This window comes from Podarcis pityusensis, assembly GCF_964106645.2.
Source record: "Podarcis pityusensis genome assembly, chromosome: 7".
In the NCBI taxonomy this organism is placed as follows: domain Eukaryota; kingdom Metazoa; phylum Chordata; class Lepidosauria; order Squamata; family Lacertidae; genus Podarcis; species Podarcis pityusensis.
The window spans coordinates 12,012,108-12,031,379 of NC_138031.1; the positions used below are offsets into that span (position 1 = coordinate 12,012,108).

The 19,272-nt window shown below is 41.6% G+C and overlaps 1 protein-coding gene across 4 annotated transcripts in view; it reads left to right on the plus strand.

The window, feature by feature from the left end:
• ASAP1 (ArfGAP with SH3 domain, ankyrin repeat and PH domain 1) overlaps positions 1–19,208 on the plus strand; it is a 143,545-nt gene extending 124,337 nt beyond the window's left edge. For 3 of the 4 annotated variants that reach the window (XM_081012529.1, XM_081012530.1, XM_081012531.1), the window contains 7 exons: positions 1,298–1,529; positions 4,865–5,035; positions 9,833–9,899; positions 10,987–11,045; positions 11,892–12,397; positions 15,544–15,666; positions 17,013–19,208. In XM_081012529.1, the coding sequence (XP_080868655.1) occupies positions 1,298–1,529; positions 4,865–5,035; positions 9,833–9,899; positions 10,987–11,045; positions 11,892–12,397; positions 15,544–15,666; positions 17,013–17,087 (1,233 nt within the window). In that variant the 3' untranslated portion in view covers positions 17,088–19,208. The remainder of the gene's footprint in view (positions 1–1,297; positions 1,530–4,864; positions 5,036–9,832; positions 9,900–10,986; positions 11,046–11,891; positions 12,398–15,543; positions 15,667–17,012) is intronic. The other variant, XM_081012532.1, reaches the window with a different exon arrangement.
• Positions 19,209–19,272: the final 64 nt, after the last annotated feature.

Below are 19,272 nucleotides of genomic sequence, written 5' to 3' on the forward strand. Positions count from 1 at the left end.
TGTGCATTTAACACTGTCATTCTTAAGTACACAGGAGATCAATTTATATCGTGGTACCTCGGGTTGCATACGCTTCAGGTTACATATGCTTCAGGTTACAGACTCCGCTAATCCAGAAATAGTACCTCGGGTTAAGAACTTTGCTTCAGGATGAGTACAGAAATCGTGCTCCAGCGGCATGGCAGCAGCAGGAGACCCCATTAGCTAAAGTGGTGCTTCAGGTTAAGAACAGTTTCAGGTTAAGAACAGACCTCTGGAACGAATTAAGTACATAACCAGAGGTGCCACTGTATATCGTTGGGTTGCATGAACTTTTTTCAATTTCTTCTTGGCAGCTTTTTGCATCTATGTTAACAGTACAGTGGTACCTCTGGTTACAAACTTAATTCGTTCTGCAGGTCCGTTCTTAACCTGAAACCGTTCTTAACCTGAGGTACCACTTTAGCTAATGGGGCCTCCCGCTGCCACTGGTACGTGATTTCTGTTCTCATCCTGAGGTAAAATTCTTAACCCAAGGTACTACTTCCGGGTTAGCGGAGTCTGTAACCTGAGGTGTTTGTAACCCGAGGTACTGCTGTATTCATATATTTCTAAAACAGACAAACAAAGAGGGAACCATATTGGTCCTTATGAAAACCCCCCAAATCCACATTAGGGACCAACCAAAATGACATAAAATAATGAGCAGGCTTTCTGGCACTCCAGAATTCTTTGTCAGGTTGGATTTTACAAAAAGCAGGAGGTGGGAAGATGAGTGAGGGGGTACCCAGAAGTAGAAAAAGTACAAAATAAGGCTGAATGTTGTGACCATGAGGTCTGCATTTAGTCACCTAATTGAGATTGGGAACTGATTGAATTAATCTCTGCTAGGTGCCGAAGGTATCAGGTTACACCTAATATTCTGGGATAAAGAAGCAGTGGCAGATCCCCCTTTCTTCTTTTTTCTTTTTGAACAGATCACCATTTTTGAAAACATAAAGGCCTACTGTTACCCACATCTGTCTCAGGCCTTAAGCGAAAGACAGTTTCCTGGTTAGACAGAAAGCCCGAAGTAAAGAGAAACATGGCAGTCCGTATATTAGTGAAGCTGGAGATTGATTTTGGGTTGTCTGCTAGGTAAGAGTCAACTGAAGCCAAATTGTATAGTGCTGCCTACTGGTCAGAGGGATTGCAAAGTCTGAGAAGCACAAATATATGTTTGTGTAATAGTTCTTTCTCTTTCATCAGCATTACCCTTTAAAAAAACAAACAACTGGATGGTGCACAATTATAATGAGTCTATTAAATTTTCCCACAGCCTAGTCCGATAAAGAAGGAGCGTTCCCCAAGACCCCAGAGCTTTTGTCACTCCTCCAGTACTTCTCCCCAAGACAAAATGGCTCTTCCTGGTCTTAGCACTCCAAGGGACAAACAGCGACTCTCCTATGGAGCCTTCCCCAATCAGATTTTTGTCTCCGCAAGCATAGACTCCGCAACTTCTCCAACAGGAGTAGATGCCCCTCCACTCCCTCCCAGAAATGCTGGTAAAGGTATGTTATTCAATACCAAACACTTGTTGTAAAACTTTTGTGGTTAACTGGGATATTCCTTTTTTGAAATGTTTTCAGGGCTCAAACGGAAGGTTTATCTTTTTCTTTCATAAATGGACAATAATACTTTGAAGGCTATTATAAACCTCTTTTGTTAAAGCATCAAGTATCCAGCAGTGTTCAGTTGCTTGCTTAACTTTAAGAAACAGTTGCCTGAGTAAGGTTTGGTTAATGCTCATTCTGCCCACAGTTCTAATGCTAAATTGACCTAAGTCTTGACGAGATAAGTACATCAGACTCTCCATCAGAGCACCCCACCTAATCCAGACCATGGTGGAAACAATCAAGTAAAATATTCTATTTCTAGTAGAGCAATGATGAGCAGGTAACCAGGTGATTCTCCAGAAAGTTAGAACAAAACTAGGACTGAACTAAAAGGGAGAAGGTGACTTTTTGCAAACTGCTTTAGCTAAATTAAAGCTTTCCTTGCCCATGGCGCTCAGTCACTACATTCTGGTGATTTTTCAGTGCTTTGAAGGGGAGTGGGGTATGCAGGAATTAACCTATTTCAGGATTGCCTCCAATGACATCAGTGGATATTCAAATCTCCTTGGCTATGTAGTATTGAGGCATCATTCTTTTTACTACATAACCCTCAGTTGGCTGGGATCAGCCACGTGACTGATTCGGAGCACACTTTTGCATAGCAAAGAGTTTCTTCACTAGCTATTTTCCTGAGTCTGGAGAAATATCACCCACTGGAGCCTGTATCTGCCAAAGCAGATGCTTTGCTGCTTTAAGTTGTCAAAGATCTTTGGAGCTATGGCACCAAACCAGTTGGCATGGTTTGACTAAAGCTGCAATCCTATACACAGTTAACTTGAAGGGAGCCCCATTAATCTCTGTTGGGCTTCATCCAGTGTCATTTTGCATAGAAGTATTACAGGGCATGTAAGAAGGTTTATATGAATTATTGTTGCAATCTTCATCCACCTCTACTTGTGTAGACATTTGATTCTATGCTGTTTTTTGTGTTGCGCTATTTATTCAAGCTAAATTTGACTTCAGTGTTCCCTTAATTGAAATTTGAATCTGCTGTGGTACCCATGCCATGCACTTGCCTCCTAAATGTGTATGCAGCTGTTTAGATTGCAGTGCAACTTCATAAGCAGCTTGTGTTTGTAATAAATATTAGGTTTGTCTAACTGTACTTGCACCTGTTTTCTCTGGATAATGATAGACGCTTAGACTGTTATAATAGATTTCTCCATTCTTTCTGAGGTAGTGCAACTTTTAAAACAAATATTTGCCCATTTTCACTCTTTAACCAGGTAGATAATGAGATAAACAATAATATAAGCAATACAGAATCAGAACAATGACTAACATAATATACCTTTGCAATGATAATCCCTGACCTTATGCAGGATGTCACAGTGCAGTGGAACCTCGGTTTTCGAACGTTATCAGTTCCGGAAGACCGTTCAACTTCCGAAATGTTTGAAAATCGAGGATCAATGGGCAGTCAGCAAAATCCATTAAAAAAATGAAAAAACACACAGCGGAAGCCGTTCAACTTCCAAGGCGCGTTTGAAAACGGAAGCAATTACTTCCAGGTTTTTGGCGTTCGGGTTCCAAATCATTCAGCTTCCAAGACGCTCAGAAACCGAGGTTCCACTGTGTTGTTACATAGTCAAGTGTCTACATCTTGTTTGTTTTGATTCAAAACAAGCTAAAACATGGTGTACTTTTAATGAAAGCCATCTTCTAATTTCTTCTAAGATTCAGTGCACTTATTTGTATCATCTACTTTGTATTCAAAGATATGTTTTGTAGTAGTAATAATAGTATGTATTTCACTTTATTTCACATTTACCAATGAGAATTTTTAATCAACCAAAGCGATTTTTGTATCTCAGAATTTCAGCATCTTTTACTGCTAATCTGTCATTAGAGCATAACATCCACTTCATTACTTATATGGCATTGATCTTATATGACAGTATAACAAGGCAGTAGATTCTCTCTCTTTTTAACATTTTAATGACAAATTGCATTTATGTAATGTTAAGCACTTCACAGTGTTATTGTAATCTATAAAACAATCTAGTACATTTGCTATTATCCGTATTATCACCAAATTGGTCTTTTAGCTATGTTTCTTATTTATTTGTTATGGTGTCTATATAGGACACCCAATAAAACTTACGTTTAACATGCTTTTAAGGTTTAAATGTTAAAATAGATGGAAGCAAAATTATTGTAATTTAGATACGCACGTTTGAACCATGATCTCTTTTATGTATGAATGCCTAAACACACAATGCATTAGCAATGGTAGGATCTGCTGTACAGAAAGCCACCAAAGATAGTACAGCAAGCCTGCAACTTACACACATTTAGCTTGTGTGCATTCAGCTTTATATGCATGGCAAAATAAATAAAAAAAGATTAAAAAGGGGCAGAAAGTAGGCCGAGTTCCTCTTCAACCAGGCCTTTGGATTATTAATATTCTACAACCTTTTAAATGTATTGGGTGGGGGCCTATTGTTTTATTCAGTTTTAATTATTTGTTTTGTTCTTTTATACTGTATTTTTATCTTGTAAACTGCCCTCAGATCCTCGGGTGAAGGGCAGTATATAAATTTAATTTAAAAATATGAATAAAATTACTTTGGCAAGCCCCCGCGCCCCGCCATTGAACCCGGTAGGTATTAACTATACGCAATTTTGGCTTTAGGCTCAATCCCTATGCACCCCTTGCCTAGGTTGTTGGCTTACTGTATCTGCTTTCAGTGGTGCATGCTTTAGCAGAAAGTAACTTCCAATCCACATCTGTTCTTTTCCTCCTTATCTTCCTTATTATTATAGATAATAATTTAAAATAGATAATAATAAAGGTAAAGGGACCCCTGACCATTAGGTCCAGTCGTGCCCGACTCTGGGGTTGCAGCGGTCATCTCGCTTTATTGGCCGAGGGAGCCGATAGATTTATTTTAAAATAGATAATAATTAAGTAATTTAAGCACTGTCTGCTGTGACTAAATATTAAACTGAAATTCCTTTAGGGTGCCTTCTCTCTGATATGCCGTGTGTGTGTGTGTGTGTGTGTGTGTGTGTACGTGTACTGTTCCAATCAAAATACTTACATAGCCAGAAAGGCTTAGAGTGTAATAAGAGTGTTGTTAAAGTTTGGAATTGCTTATTGTTGCTTTTCAGTCCTTTGCTTTAATGTTGTCTGGTGCCTTTTTTTTTCTTTTTTGTAGTTCCTTTTGTGCTGCTTTAGTGTTAACCCTTCTGTGTGTTGGTAAAAGGCTGTTTGTTTGATTTTACAGGTCCGCCTGGCCCTCCTTCAACCCTTCCTTTAAGCACTCAAACCACTAGTGGCAGCTCCACTCTGTCTAAGAAGAGGCCCCCTCCCCCACCCCCTGGACACAAAAGAACCCTCTCTGACCCACCAAGCCCACTACCTCATGGACCCCAGAATAAGGGCCAAATTCCTTGGGGTGAGTTTTAAAACACTTAAGACAACACTCGGGTGAGAGGGAGATGCTCACAGTGGCTCAGTTCAGACATCACACTAAACCTTGGCTCAGGAAGGCTATTCAAGATTGAACGGAATGTTGGAATGGGGGGGGGACACATAATTTACAATTGGCTGGCAAAATTGGTTCCTACAGGGTTAGTGCAAAACCATGGCTGAGTGTGATGCATGAATTGAACCAGTCGCTGCTAATTATAAATGAATCTCTCCAGCTGATAAGCTTTCTGTGACTTTTCCTGTGTCCTTCCGAAGGCTCATAGCTACCTTAAAAAGGTAAAGGTAAAGGGACCCCTGACCATTAGGTCCAGTCGTGGCCGACTCTGGAGTTGCGGCGCTCATCTCACTTTATTGGCCGAGGGAGCCGGCGTACAGCTTCTGGGTCATGTGGCCAGCAGGACTAAGCCGCTTCTGGCGAACCAGAGCAGCGCATGGAAACGCCGTTTACCTTCCTGCCAGAGTGGTACCTATTTATCTACTTGCACTTTGACGTGCTTTCAAACTGCTAGGTTGGCAGGAGCAGGGACCGAGCAACGGGAGCTCACACTGTCGCAGGGATTCGAACCGCCAACCTTCTGATTGGCAAGTCCTAGGCTCTGTGGTTTAACCCACAGCGCCACCCACATCCCCATAGCTACCTTGGTTATTTCTACTGGCGACAACATGCAGAAGTAGCTAACACAGTTACCAAACATGTTGAACTGGGTTCAGCTAAACTGTTGGGAACCCACTCAACAAGTCTCACTAGCTCATTGGGGCTTAGCCCCCCCCCCCGGGTGCCCCTACAGAATTGCCACTATGGATCAGGAGATACCCACCCACCCACCAACCATGAATTGCATGTCCGGGGGATAGAGGGAAGATAATTCCATCTGGCATCCGCTGATGGAACATTCATAATAGGGCAGTTAATTATTTCCAATATTTGTTAGCACAGTTCTGTTTAGATTGATAGGAAGGTCCTCTGGGGCAGAAAGTGGGAAATCAAACCAATTTATGCAGAGCTTAAGGTGTGTGCTTGAAACTACAAAAACACACCCTTCATAAGACTTTAAAGCTGCTGCTGTCCCTAGACTACCATGTTGCCTTGTCCTCTGCTGAAAACATTCTAGCCTCCATAGTCTGCTAAAGTGCAATAACTAAAGCAGAATTTTTTTCTGTGTCTGGCCAAGTAAATTTCAGATTTTTGTAAGATTCTCCTTTACTATCGTGCAGTCCTGTACATGTCTACTCAAAAGTAAGTCCCATTGAGTGCTTGCTCCCAGGTAAGTGTGTATAGGATTGCGGCCTAAATTACTTCGCCACTGGCTTTGTTTGCATATCATAGTAAGCCACAGTAAGTAGCTTGCTGTGAAAATACAGGTGGCTCATGCTTTACTCCTCCCCTAGTGGGGCCAACAAACCACAGTCCCTAACTTGGCATTGTGCTTTATTTTGCACCAGATAAACTACAGTGTGAAGCCAATGCTACATTTTAGCTTGCCAGTTGTGGTTCTGGTGTAATGCTATGTCAGGGATCATGGGTTGTTGCTTCCCTAGGGAAAGAGCGAAGCAAGAGTAGTTTCATTTTCCTGGCAAACCATTAACTATGGTTTACCATGATGCACAAACTGGTCTTGTGTGACATTTCTGTACATCAGGTTTGCCTGACAAGTCTATTTTCAAAGCCCTCGACTTTACTTCTGAAAGTGTTCTAAGGAATTACTTGACCTATATTTTCAAATATGATGATGGGTTTTGACTGCAATGGCAAAAAGCTTTAACTTGAAAAAGTCTACAATTTAATTTGTGCTCAGCCTTTAGGAAAAAAGTATGAGATTTGTATGGTTTTCTTTGGGACTTGATTTATGTTTCCCCTCCCCCCCCAAAAAAAACCCCAATCCAGGAACAGTTGAATAAACAGGAAATAAGTATGTCAATTTATAGATCAAAATTCCCTTCATCTGTAAGTGGGTGAGCGTTGTTACAGGGTTGTACAAGTAACAGTGACCTGTCATTTTAGGAAGTGAAACTTTATTTTTGCGAATTTCTTCAGTGAGGGGGTTTTTCTATGCAATTTTACACACAATTGACTTACCAAGCAAAACTAAACTACATTAATTTAATCTTTTTAGCTCCCCTGATTTTTGGAATTTGAAAGTCGAAAAATTCAGCGGGCCCTTCATGTCCATGTAAACAAGTGGAATTCAGGAATAGGGGGAAATGTTTCTGGCCATACAAAATAGCAATTTGTAAAGGTGGCCCTACAGTACTTTTCCTCAGACAAACTATAAGCTGTAACAAGCTTTGTGCAATGGTTTGTCTGGAGAAAGCTAAACCATGAGCCCAGACGATCCTTGCAGTTCAGCACAGTAGCAGAACAACTGGTGAGGAGCAAGGCAGCTGTGATCTCCTCTCTGGGAGTCCACATGCTTGTTCACTCTAAGCCACAGTTTGGCTTAGTGTTACATGCAAACAAGGACTGTGGCAGAGCTAACAATAAATGCATTATTCTCTGGGGCTCCCTTTCTAGCTGGCATAGCCAGTAGTGGATTGTGCACTTGTTTTTTTGTGTTGAAAAGTTAATTACCTGTTACATGACAAAGGGAAGGCCTATGCTTAGTTAACTGCCCTTCATTCACTAAATTTATTTATGTGTTTGCATCCATGTGCTGCTTGTAACTATAAATCTTTGGCTTGCATCTCTGGCTTGTGTCACCTCCAGACTGAGACAACAAAGATTCCTGTGACACCTTAAATACTAACAAATGTATTGTGGCAGAAAACCATCCTGATTTCGTTTAAGTGGTTTTGTTGTTGTTGTTGCAACAGTCTATAACATTCTCTGAAATTTCTAAATAAAACAGAGATGGCAACTGTTGATTAAACTATAACAGAACTATAATTGTTGGGAAATAACTGAGCAACACATAACTGTTGCAGAGTAAGTGAGGTGCTGGGCTTTGAGAAGGAAGTGCAAGGGCTCTGACAGGGTCCTATATTCCTCTCGCCTCCTTTCCAAAGCCTAGCTAGTGCTTTCCCAGTTGTGGAAGGGAGGTAGGAGGACTCTAGGACCTGCCAGAACCTCACACCTCCTTCCCCAAGCCTGGTGCCTTGCTTATCTTGGCCTACCTGCCCCGACCCCAGCCCAGCGACAAGGCAGTGTGCAGTCCACAGGTTCCGTGTCGAAGTACACTTGCAGGCCCACCTGGTATGAAAAGTTAGGCCGCCTTGATCTAGAACAGGCATAGGCAAACTCGGCCCTCCAGTTGTTTTGGGACTACAATTCCCATCATCCCTGACCACTGGTCCTGCTAGCTAGGGGTCATGGAAGTTGTAGGCCCAAAACATCTGGAGGGCTGAGTTTGCCTATGCCTGATCTAGAACAATAAGAACCTTTCTAGCTATAAAAAGCCTTGGGATTGACTGCACTCCCAGTAGTGTCCTTAAGAGGGTAGACAAGAACAGGATAATCAAAACAAGGCTTCTTAAACTGGAGGGGATGGGTGGGGACAAAGGAACAAGAGTTACTTTTAAGTGGGGGCCTTGCCCCACTTATTGCAACATACCCTTGTCCTCTCCATGGGGCATGGAGAGGCTTGTACTCTTGAATCTCCAGATTTCCAGAACTTTTGGCTTTTCTCCTTTCTTGGATGGCCACTAAAGGTGGTCTCTTGTCTTCTGTTCCTCCTCACTGTGAAGCAAACAGCATCCTTAAACACATTTTGGCTGCCCCTATCCAACCTTTGCTTGCTGTTTTTTGATAAATCAAAGGTTTTGATTTCTCAGCTGGGAAGAGAGTTGGCTCAAAGAAGAGTTCTTTCCTTGGGCTGCCTGAAACAGGTTTGTAGGCAAGAGGGCATCTCGAATGAGGCACAATTCAGACGGCAACTCATTCACCCATCATACCAGCCCTTTTCTTTGCCAAGAATGTGGTTTCCTTTTATACTATCAATTTAACTCTCTGAGGACCAGTTCACACACAAGCTCTGTGCCTGCATTCTAAGCAATTGCCATTTGTGTGAATAGGGCCTTAAACGTATTAAATTCTTCACTGGGGTTCTTAGGGCTGAATTGCACACATTTTCAGAAAGGTTATTTGCACTTCTTCATTCACATCACTAGATCAGTTCTTATCAACAAATTCAACCTCTCTGGGAGAAATTAATTCCCAGTTTGTGGTGAAAGAAGGTGATAAAATTAAAAGTTCTCATAGAAACAGGGTGTGGTTTTAGTATCAGAATGTGAAACCTCAGCAGTATAGCTAGTGTCCTACAATAGTAAATTAGAGTTCTACCTTCAGCTTCCTAGCACATTTTGGTGTAAACAGTTGGATGAGTTTTTAAAATATATATATATTACAGAAATAGGAAGTTCTGTATATGGACTGAAGTGTTAACAATTTTTCAAAAGAGAAAATGCCTCAGATCACAAAGTTTTAACTCTTGCCTAACTTCTTTCATAGCACCTTGGCTACAAACACATACATAACATGCTAACAGACAGTGTACAACACACTTCCTGTACAAACATGCTCTTATAGTATAATTCTTTTAAATACTTTCCCTTACTAGCAGATGGACTTAAATTGCTTAAAATTAACATTGCATAGGAGGCCATATTCTAGGTTATAAATGCCTTTTCTGGCCTTACATCACCATGCATAAAAAAAGTAGCGGTGAGATCCTATAGCTTCTACTTGAAAAGTCTTTACATTATTTATGATATCTGCTACTTCATCCAATTTAAAATCAAAAAACTTAGTTAACGTTTTAATCCATAGGTAATGATTTGGGTCCTCCAGCCACAAAGACTGCAAACAAGTTTGAGGGGATGTCTCAACAATCAGGGTAAGATTTTTTATATTTTCTGTTTGTTCACTGAGGCCAAACAATGATATTAATCCAGATAATTGATTTTTGTGAGTCAGTAGAAAATTGTTCCTTTTTTAAAAACCATATAGTTGAACTTAACTTGTTTACATTTCACCTTCTCTTTTCTTTTTAATGGCTTTTGCTAGGCATGTACCGCCAGGGTTTGTAATGTAAAAGCCAGTATCATGGTTTCTTCAGACAAGTCTGTGATACAGCCCTATGTGCATTGTAGTTCTAGCCACTCTTATGTAAAAGAAGAAGAAGATGATGATGTTAACAGAGCTAGAAAAGCTGTCAATAGAAGGAGGCCTGATTTCAGAAAGGACCTTGCTGACATCACGAAAAGCCTTTTCTGGCACACGTTCACACAGCTTTTGTGACGCATGATATAAAAGTCTAAAGCACCAGTGAACTTGGAGGTTTTCGTCTTTAAAAATTCTTTTTTTAAAAGCTGTTGCAGCACTAGCTTTGAGGAAATAGGCTATGCAGACATCTCCTCTCCACTCCAGAAAAAAGGCAATGCAGTGCTTTCATGTGCTAGCACTGTTTCAAAATCTTTGGAGCAAATTTCAAATGTCGCATTTAGTAGGAAATAAGCCCTGGAAATGTGGCAATCAGTGCAAATCTTCAAACATATCAGGTACAAGAGATCATAATGTGGCATATATATATTCTTAGTTTTAAATAATATCCTTGAGTTGATCATCCAATGCTGAAATAATTCAGAATTCAAAGAACCAACATCTCCCCTGCCCCAGTTCATGATTCTTTTTCAGTTCTGTTTTGACTTCTGATTTCTGTTCCAGTGGTGTCCTATCTGAACAGGTCAATATCCATACTCTTTCAGTAGCCTATTTCAAAAACAAGCTTAGAATAATAGAATCCTTATATACAAACATTGTTATATTTGAGTAAAGGAAGCCCACAGTCAACACCCCTGTGAGGTTTTGAGTCTGTTCTGTGGAAAGTGTTTGTGCTGCTAACGTTGATGCCTGGTACTCTAAAAAGGAGCATTTCGGTATTTCATTATAAATATGTAAACCATTATGTATTTGTTCATCAGCACTGGGACTGCTAAGACTGCACTGGGTCCAAGAGTTCTTCCAAAACTACCTCAAAAAGGTAAGAGATACTGAGCATGAATGCATACAGAGCTATGTTATACTAAAATCAGATCATTGAACCACTACTGTTCTGGTCTACTGTTGACTGGCTGGGGGTCTCTGAATTCTCAAGTATAGATTTCCCCCAGGTCAGTCTCTTTCTCTCTTGCCTTACTCACAGCATGTTTGTAGTAATATTGTGAAGAGTTGTTTGAACAATATAAAGTTTCAGTATAAGAAACCTGTCTAATCCTGGGATGCTTTGTAGGTTTGAAGACATAGGAGTGGCAAGAACTAAGAATATAGTTGCTGCAGTACTCTGTTTTACAAATGTCTCTTAGACTATAACAGGGATGGGGAATTCCAGGATCAGGGCCAAGTGCACAATTCCACATCTCTCTGTTTTATTTAATTCCATTTATGAATCCCCACAAAATGTCTCAAAGCAATTTCATGGTAAAAACAACAACAAAGATAATGAAAAATAAATGCATATATGCAAATAGAAACTATGTGATATATGTGATCTGTGATAACAGTTTGAAGGCAGACTGGGATCAATATATCCACTTAAGAGGCTGGTTGAAAAAGGAAGGTCTTCAATAAGTGCCAGAAAGGCAATAGAGATCGTGCCTGTCTGATAAGTAGAGCGAGGCATTTCCAAAGGGTTGGTGCTAAAATTCCTATATTGTGCAGAACACAATCAGATGTTATCCTCAGGAAGCTTTCTCCTGTTGAGCACAGTGATTGCGTATAAAGGTATAGGACCTTGTATACCGGAGCGTGTGGGACTTTTATCTGTTGCAAATGGAGAAATAGCAACCCATTCTGAAATTAATTCCATTGTGTTTCCTTTCTGTTTCAGTGGCACTAAGAAAAATAGAGACGATTCACCTTCCTTCAATAGACAAGCCCAGTCAACAATCGGAAACCTTTCAGAAGTCCATTTCACTTTGTATTGATCTGCCACAGAAACCACAACCTGGAGATTTGCCCCCAAAGCCTCAACCCATGGAACTACCCCAGAAACCTCAGATTGGAGATTTGCCCCCCAAGCCAGGAGAATTACCCCCCAAGCCCCAGTTAGGAGACCTGCCACCAAAACCACAGCTCTCAGACTTGCCTCCGAAGCCGCAAATGAAGGACCTTCCTCCCAAGCCTCAGCTAGGAGATGCTTTGGCGAAAACTCCTGTTGGAGAAATGTCACCGAAGCCTCAGCCCTCTGAGGCAAATCAAAAGTCTCATTCTGTGGATCTTTCTCCAAAGGTACAATCGAAAGAGACCGTCCAAAAGCAAGCACCTGAAGACTCCAATGATGTAACCCATGCACTGCCAGAGACCCCAGTGCCACTTCCTAGAAAAATTAACGTGGTGAGTAGATAGATGGTTTGTTCTCTTATAAGGCAGCGAGGGTTTGTTGATTCTGCCAACCCTGCTTTGGGGTGTGCAGAGTTCTGTGCAGAAAACAACACCGGGGGAATTTGAGGTACACAGCAAAGCTTCTTGAAGAAAACAGCTTTCCTGGTGCATTTTGCGCCCCATGCCAATACCTTTCTGTTGCTTCTTGGCTGACTTTAATCACTTGCTGCACAGTCACAATCATGTATTTCAAAATAGCCTAGCTGATAAACTATGACTAACACAGGCAATTTGAGGACGAAAAAATTGCTCTCTTCTCATGATTACTTGAATGCCATTGTTGGGACATGTGCAAATGAGATGTCCGGTGCCCCATCAAATCCTGTTTTGTGGGATCAGCCTGATTATGTGGACAAGGTGCTTGCAGTAATTTAACCACGTGCTCTTTATCCTTGCCCATCAAGGCTGCTTCAAGCTAGCCAAGGGGATTTGACTGAGTGTGGTCCAGGCTATGATCAGTGTGTTGCAGAGCAAGCAGGTGGCACTTGTTGTTGTTGTTTAGTCGTGTCTGACTCTTCGTGACCCCATGGACCAGGGCACACCAGGCACTCCTGTCTTCCACTGCCTCCCACAGTTTGGTCAAACTCATGCTGGTAGCTTCGAGAACACTGTCCAGCCATCTCGTCCTCTGTCGTCCCCTTCTCCTTGTGCCCTTATTCTTTCCTAATATCAGGGTCTTTTCCAGGGAGTCTTCTCTTCTCATGAGGTGGCCAAAGTATTGGAGCCTCAGCTTCACGATCTGTCACAGCATTATTCTTACGTTTTTATATTATTATTATTATTATTATTATTATTATTATTATTACTACTACTACTACTACTACTACTACTACTATTTATACCTCGCCCATCTGGGTGGGTTTCCCCAGCCACTCTGGGCGGCTTCCAGCAAAAGATTAAAAATACATTAAAACATCAGTCATTAAAAACTTCCCTAAACAGGGCTGCCTTCAGATGTCTTCTAAATGTCAAATAGTTGTTTATTTCTTTGACATCTGATGGGAGACCACTACTGAGAAGGTCCTCTGCTTGGTTCCCTGTAACCTCACTTCTCGCAGGGAGGGAACCACCAGATGGCCCTTGGAGCTGGATCTCAGTGTCCAGGCTGAACGATGGGGGTGGAAACAGTCCTTCAGGTATCCTGGGCTGAGGCCGTTTAGGGCTTTAAAGGTCAGCACCAACACTTTGGATTGTGCTCGGAAACGTACTGGGAGCCAATGTAAGTCTTTCAAGACTGGTGTTATGTGGTCTCGGCAGCCGCTCCCAGTCACCTGTCTAGCTGCCGCATTCTGGATTAGTAGCCAGGCAGACAGGCTGGAGAACTGTGAAAATTGAAAAATAAATTTCATCTAAGTTTCCAAAGTAAAGAAAGCACTGGGGGATAAACCTGGCTCCTTAATCCCTATAAAAATGCAACACAGGTGGTTACCATTTTTGGTGTATCCAATTGATGTGCAACCGCCAATGTGCAGGTCCTTTTGGACCCAGAAGAGGGAAGAGTGGGGGCAGAACAGGGGGCAGGGCAGATCTTTGCGTGCTCCACCAATGCGTGCTTTGACCAGAAATGCAACCCCTGTAGAAACGGGGAGCTGCCTGTCTAGAAGAACATGGACTAATATTTCAATTGAGCCACCTTCACAAAGGCAAACTCACAAGTGCCAAGGTTGCCTGGTAAATTGTCTTTATATAACTGCCAGTGGCAAAGCATTGAAAATGTTCCCTTCTATCTAGTAATGTAGAATGCTGCTAGATAGATTTTGTTGCCCTTGCTATGTTCTGGCTTTCTGGGGTTATTTTTTTTGCGTGTCTTGAGATGTGTTTATTTAGGGTGAGATCCAGTGAGCACAAACTGGTGTCTGTTTCTGCAATAGGGCTGCTTCTTCCTCTCCTGCCCATATATGGAGCAGATTTTGTGGGGTGTGTGGGAGGCTGGAGGGCAGAGAAAAGAATTCCCCAGTTCCATTGTGCAAGTGGATTTTCTGTTGTGCAGAAAAGCGGTTATCATTGGATTTGGCATGAGTTGTTTTAATGGTTGGGCTATTGTGAGTGAGGGTTGTTCCTTTTGTTTTTCCCGAAATCATTCATGATTCGTGAGCAGATCAGTTGAAAGGGGAAAGTGGGATAGAAATTTCAGTGTAAATAAAATCTATATATGCAACTGGGTTGGCCAACCTCTTCAGCCTGGCAGCCCCCTGCTTGCTGCCACAACATTATGATAGTGAGCTACTCAGCCAGAAAATAAGAAATTGGTCTTAAATCTCTTAATAGGCTCCCTGGATAATGGCCATAAAGGTTTTAGTTGATATTTATTATAGACTCTCTATCCTCTTGCTCTGATAACTGCAAGGGTAATGTATCTACACATCTTGGTGAGCTGCACATGTCAGGAATGGGACATGAGGAATAAATACTGTTGGCTGGGATCCAGATCCTCTTTTCCATTTGTTTTCTGTCTTTTAGAACGTAAGCCTGGTGGCACGGGCTGCCTCCATTGTTCTTACGTAAGCTGTTCTGGGAGCCTTTTCAGGTGAAGAGTAGGGTATAAAAATACAAAAAAAAAAATGTAACAAAACATAACCCCCACCCAATCATATATGTATGCATTGTGCATCCTATGGATGTTGCTGGAGCACACCTTCCATCGCCCCTGATCACTGACTATGCCGGCTGAGGCTGACTGAAGTTTGAGTCCAGCAACACCTGGAGTGTCACAAGTTCTCCATCCCTTCGGAAACATCTGGGGAAATAAAAATGCATTCATCTAGTGCCTCCAAGACAAATGATGTATTCCCTGCTGCAGCCTTGCTGGGTACACCTGTATCTTCTTCTGTAATTCACTGTACATCAGGACCTTTGTTTCTTAAATGTTCTGTGGGTAGCTTTCAAAATCCAGTGTGTTAGATTAAAAAAAAAAATGAAAACATTAAATTACTCAACACATACATGAAAATTTTTGAGGGCTTTAGGCCTCTGTTGGTTTAAAGTATTTGAAATGTTTAAACTTATTGTAGCATTCAGTGTTTTTGCTGTTACGTTAAAATTTTGTTCTGTAGTTGGTATTTTCCTGCCTTTTAGCTATAATGTGATTTATGTTTTAGGGAAAGAACAAAGTTAGGCGAGTGAAGACAATCTATGATTGCCAGGCAGATAATGATGATGAGCTTACATTTGTTGAAGGAGAAGTTATCATTGTGACAGGTGAAGAGGACCAAGAGTGGTGGGTATGTACCTTCCTGCTTTGAAAAACCGAATCCAGTTTTATTAAGTGGTTACAGGTCTGTGAAAAGCAAAATAACACCCAAGATCATACTATTTCTAACATTAAATTAAATTAATCTTCCACCACACAACTCAGGCATTGCCTAACACTTCTATTAATGGTGCGGCAATATAGTTTTAGCATGCATTGTGTTACTAATTGCGTTTTAAACCTTGCTAGTCTTTTTCTGTAATTAAAGTATCAAGTGCAGTTCCATTAAAGAAGAGTTCACATTTTGCCACAGATTTAAGTGGGGAATGGACTGAACCCAAGTGATCTGCTCCTCCACAAGCTGCATAAGTCAGAAAGTGGGCTAGGCTCAGGTACAAGATTCCTTGCAGCAGAGCAGCCGCATAGGTCATGGTGTTCTCCTACTAGCACGGGGGTAGCCAACATGGTGCCCTCCTGATGTTGTTGGACTGCAGCTCCCATCAGTCCCCAGCAGAGTGACCAGTGGCCATGGATAATGGAAGTTGTGGTTAAACAACATCTGGAGGGCACTAGGTTGGCTACCCCCGTCTCACTGAAGCAGACCGTTGCATCAGAGCTGCGGTTGATGACTGCGAGAACAAAAGAGGCCTTGCACAGAAAAAAAGGTATTAACCCTATCCCTATCTTAACAGCTAGGAGCCCGCTGTGTGTCTGCAGACCTGCACATTTAGGCCAAACTAAGAAAAAACCCAACCAATTTCATCACCCACTGGTGCTTTTGGGTGTGCATTCCTAGCATGGCAAGTCTGCTTGGCCAACTGGTTTTTGAAACTCAGCAGATGGCTGCAAAGCCCTGCTCAAAACCCTTTAGTGAGGGAGGTTGTTGTTTAGTTGTGTCCGACTCTTCGTGACCCCATGGACCAGAGCACGCCAGACACTCCTGTCTTCCACTGCCTCCCGCAGTTTGGTCAAACTCTTGCTGGTAGCTTCGAGAACATTGTCCAACCATCTTGTCCTCTGTCATCCCCTTCTCCTTTCGCCCTCAATCTTTCCCAACATCAGGGTCTTTTCCAGGGAAGTGAGGGAGGACCCCCCCCCCAAAAAAAACCCACACACACCAATGTAACCGCATAAAACTGTTACCCACATAAGGATAATGTCTGAAATATTTGGTGTTTCCCAGATTTCAGGTATCTATTAATTAGACTTGCTTCCATATAAAAGTGGCCAAGTTCAGAGTGAGGATATCGAAGCATAAAACTACTGACTATTGAGCACATAATATACATTATTGCTCCATGTGGGATAGCAAATGCGGAGGTTTGGGGGCGGGGGGCCAATGCCTTCTGAGCCAACGTTGTTTGTTCTTCTCTGCAGATCGGCCACATTGAAGGCAAGCCAGAGAGAAAAGGGGTCTTCCCAGTATCCTTCGTCCATATTTTGTCAGACTGAGTCGAATCGGAAACTTGAGCATTGCACATCCTTCCTGCAAGACGGGCTTTTAGCACGAAGCAAACAGCTGCTCCCTCCCTGTAATTCTGTGCACAACTGTGGATATATATGTATATATAACTGCTGTTACAGAACAAGAACTCAATTACGGCTCACCCAGCGAGGTGACTTATACTTGTATTGTACATAACGGTGTTACTCTGCCTTTGCCAGTATTACGGTAGCCTTGGGACCTGGCATGCCTTATTGGGTTTGCTCAAGCCATCCTTGGCATCAAAGCACTTACATCTCTTTGTCTGTGTGTATGAACTACCAGCTCCCTAAATGTGGTTGGTCTCATCCGGTCCTGTTTAACTACAGAAATTACCATCTCTAATAAATCAGTATTCCTAAAATAGATAACTAGCAGAGAGTTAGATTCAGTTTTCGAAATGAACTGCTTTGGCTCATTTACAGCCCTGTTTACAGCTACCAATGTACACACTTTACAGCTTGCGAAATCTACTTCCTTGGTATTGTCAAAGAAAGTGTTCAATGTACACATCAAACAAAAGAAATATTCACTGATGCTACAGATTAACCAGTAGTCTTTTGTGGCGTGTTTGTGTGAACAGGCATTTTATGTTTGTATTATGTCGTTGGTGTTTCTCCCTCTGATATTTACCTCACCTAACACCATCTGAAAGTCTTCAGTTAAAATTGCTCGTGTCTGATGAAGGAACACTTATGGGACTTTTGGCTGGAGGTTTCCTTTCACGGCACCAGGGTCTTTAAAAGAAAAGCAGCCCATCCCCATCTGCTTACTAGCATATTCCACTCCTTACAACCTCTGTTTATGCAGAAAGGTTACAAGTGTCTGTCAGCTTTTTCAGGTTTTCACGCAGTGCACTCCTTTTACAATCTGGTTGCCACACAGACTTGAAAGATGAGTTTACTTGAGCGCTAGTGTGTGCTAACTAATTGGCTCATTTAGAAGACACCTTTGCTGTTGGGGGATTTGAGCCTTCGACCCACTGGAGCTATTAAGTCATAATGCTCTCTTAGTTCTGTCGCCTGGAGAAATAATAATTAAAAAACAAAACCCTGCCATCAAAACGAGTGAAAGATGACCTTTCATGCAAATTATCACCTGTTAAATAATGACGCCAGACTGTAACATCTGGAATTAAATTTGCTTTTGTGGAATCCTAATTATGGCTCGAGGTTGAACTTTCAGAATCTGCCAGCAATCCTGAAACCACTGAGCTGAACTTAGGAAGGATATGTTTTGATCTGAGATGGCTTTGGAGTTTCCACCCTCCATCACTTGCATCTAAAACACATTCTTTATTCTGATCAATGTATTAAGGATATATGCTCATTTCAGATATGGTGTTTCATTTATTTATTTGTTGATCTTTGTTATAATATGCAAAGCAGAATGTTCTTGTTTTGCTTATGATTCACGGAACGTTTTACAGTGTGGCTCCATGTGGTTTCCGGGGTTCACCTGGCTTAAAGCAGGGCTGGCTAACCTGTGTCTGCCCTGATGTTGCTAGGCTACAGTCATCCCTGATCACTGGCTATGCTGGCTGGAGCCAATTCGAGCTGGAGATAGACAAATCTGCAAAGCCACTAGTTAGCCACCCCGGTTTTAAACAACTGTTTTTGCAACAGCCCAAATTTCTTTTTCCTTCACAGCAGATTCTCGTGACTCCCTGTCAAAAGGTTTCCATTTCACAAAAAGCACAAGTTCACATTAATCACTCTGAGGCTTTCGCTTTTGATGTTTTACAAACCTGTAGTCAGTGAATATTTATTTTTATTTAAATGGTTAACATACAGAACATAATCAACTTAAGAAATCTTGCATGAAGAAGAGCAAAATATTTATCAGCTATTATTGGAAAGTGGTTTTTAAACTATTGCTTCATCTGTGTCATGACACATTCTGTTAAAAAAGATATAAGCTTTCAAGTGAGTGACTGAGCCTACTGGCATCGACTCTGCAATGTTACCGATTTCAGTGTTTTCTCAGACTCATGCTGTTTATATGAAAGCCAGAACAAAAAATGACTTTGCATTCCATATTGCTCATCAATGCAGTGTGCTTCAGATGCATTAAAGAACAAAACTGATCTACCTTTTTTGTCAAGTATATTTTAAAATGATCTCGAAATCCACTGGTTGAAAGAGAGAGAGAGAG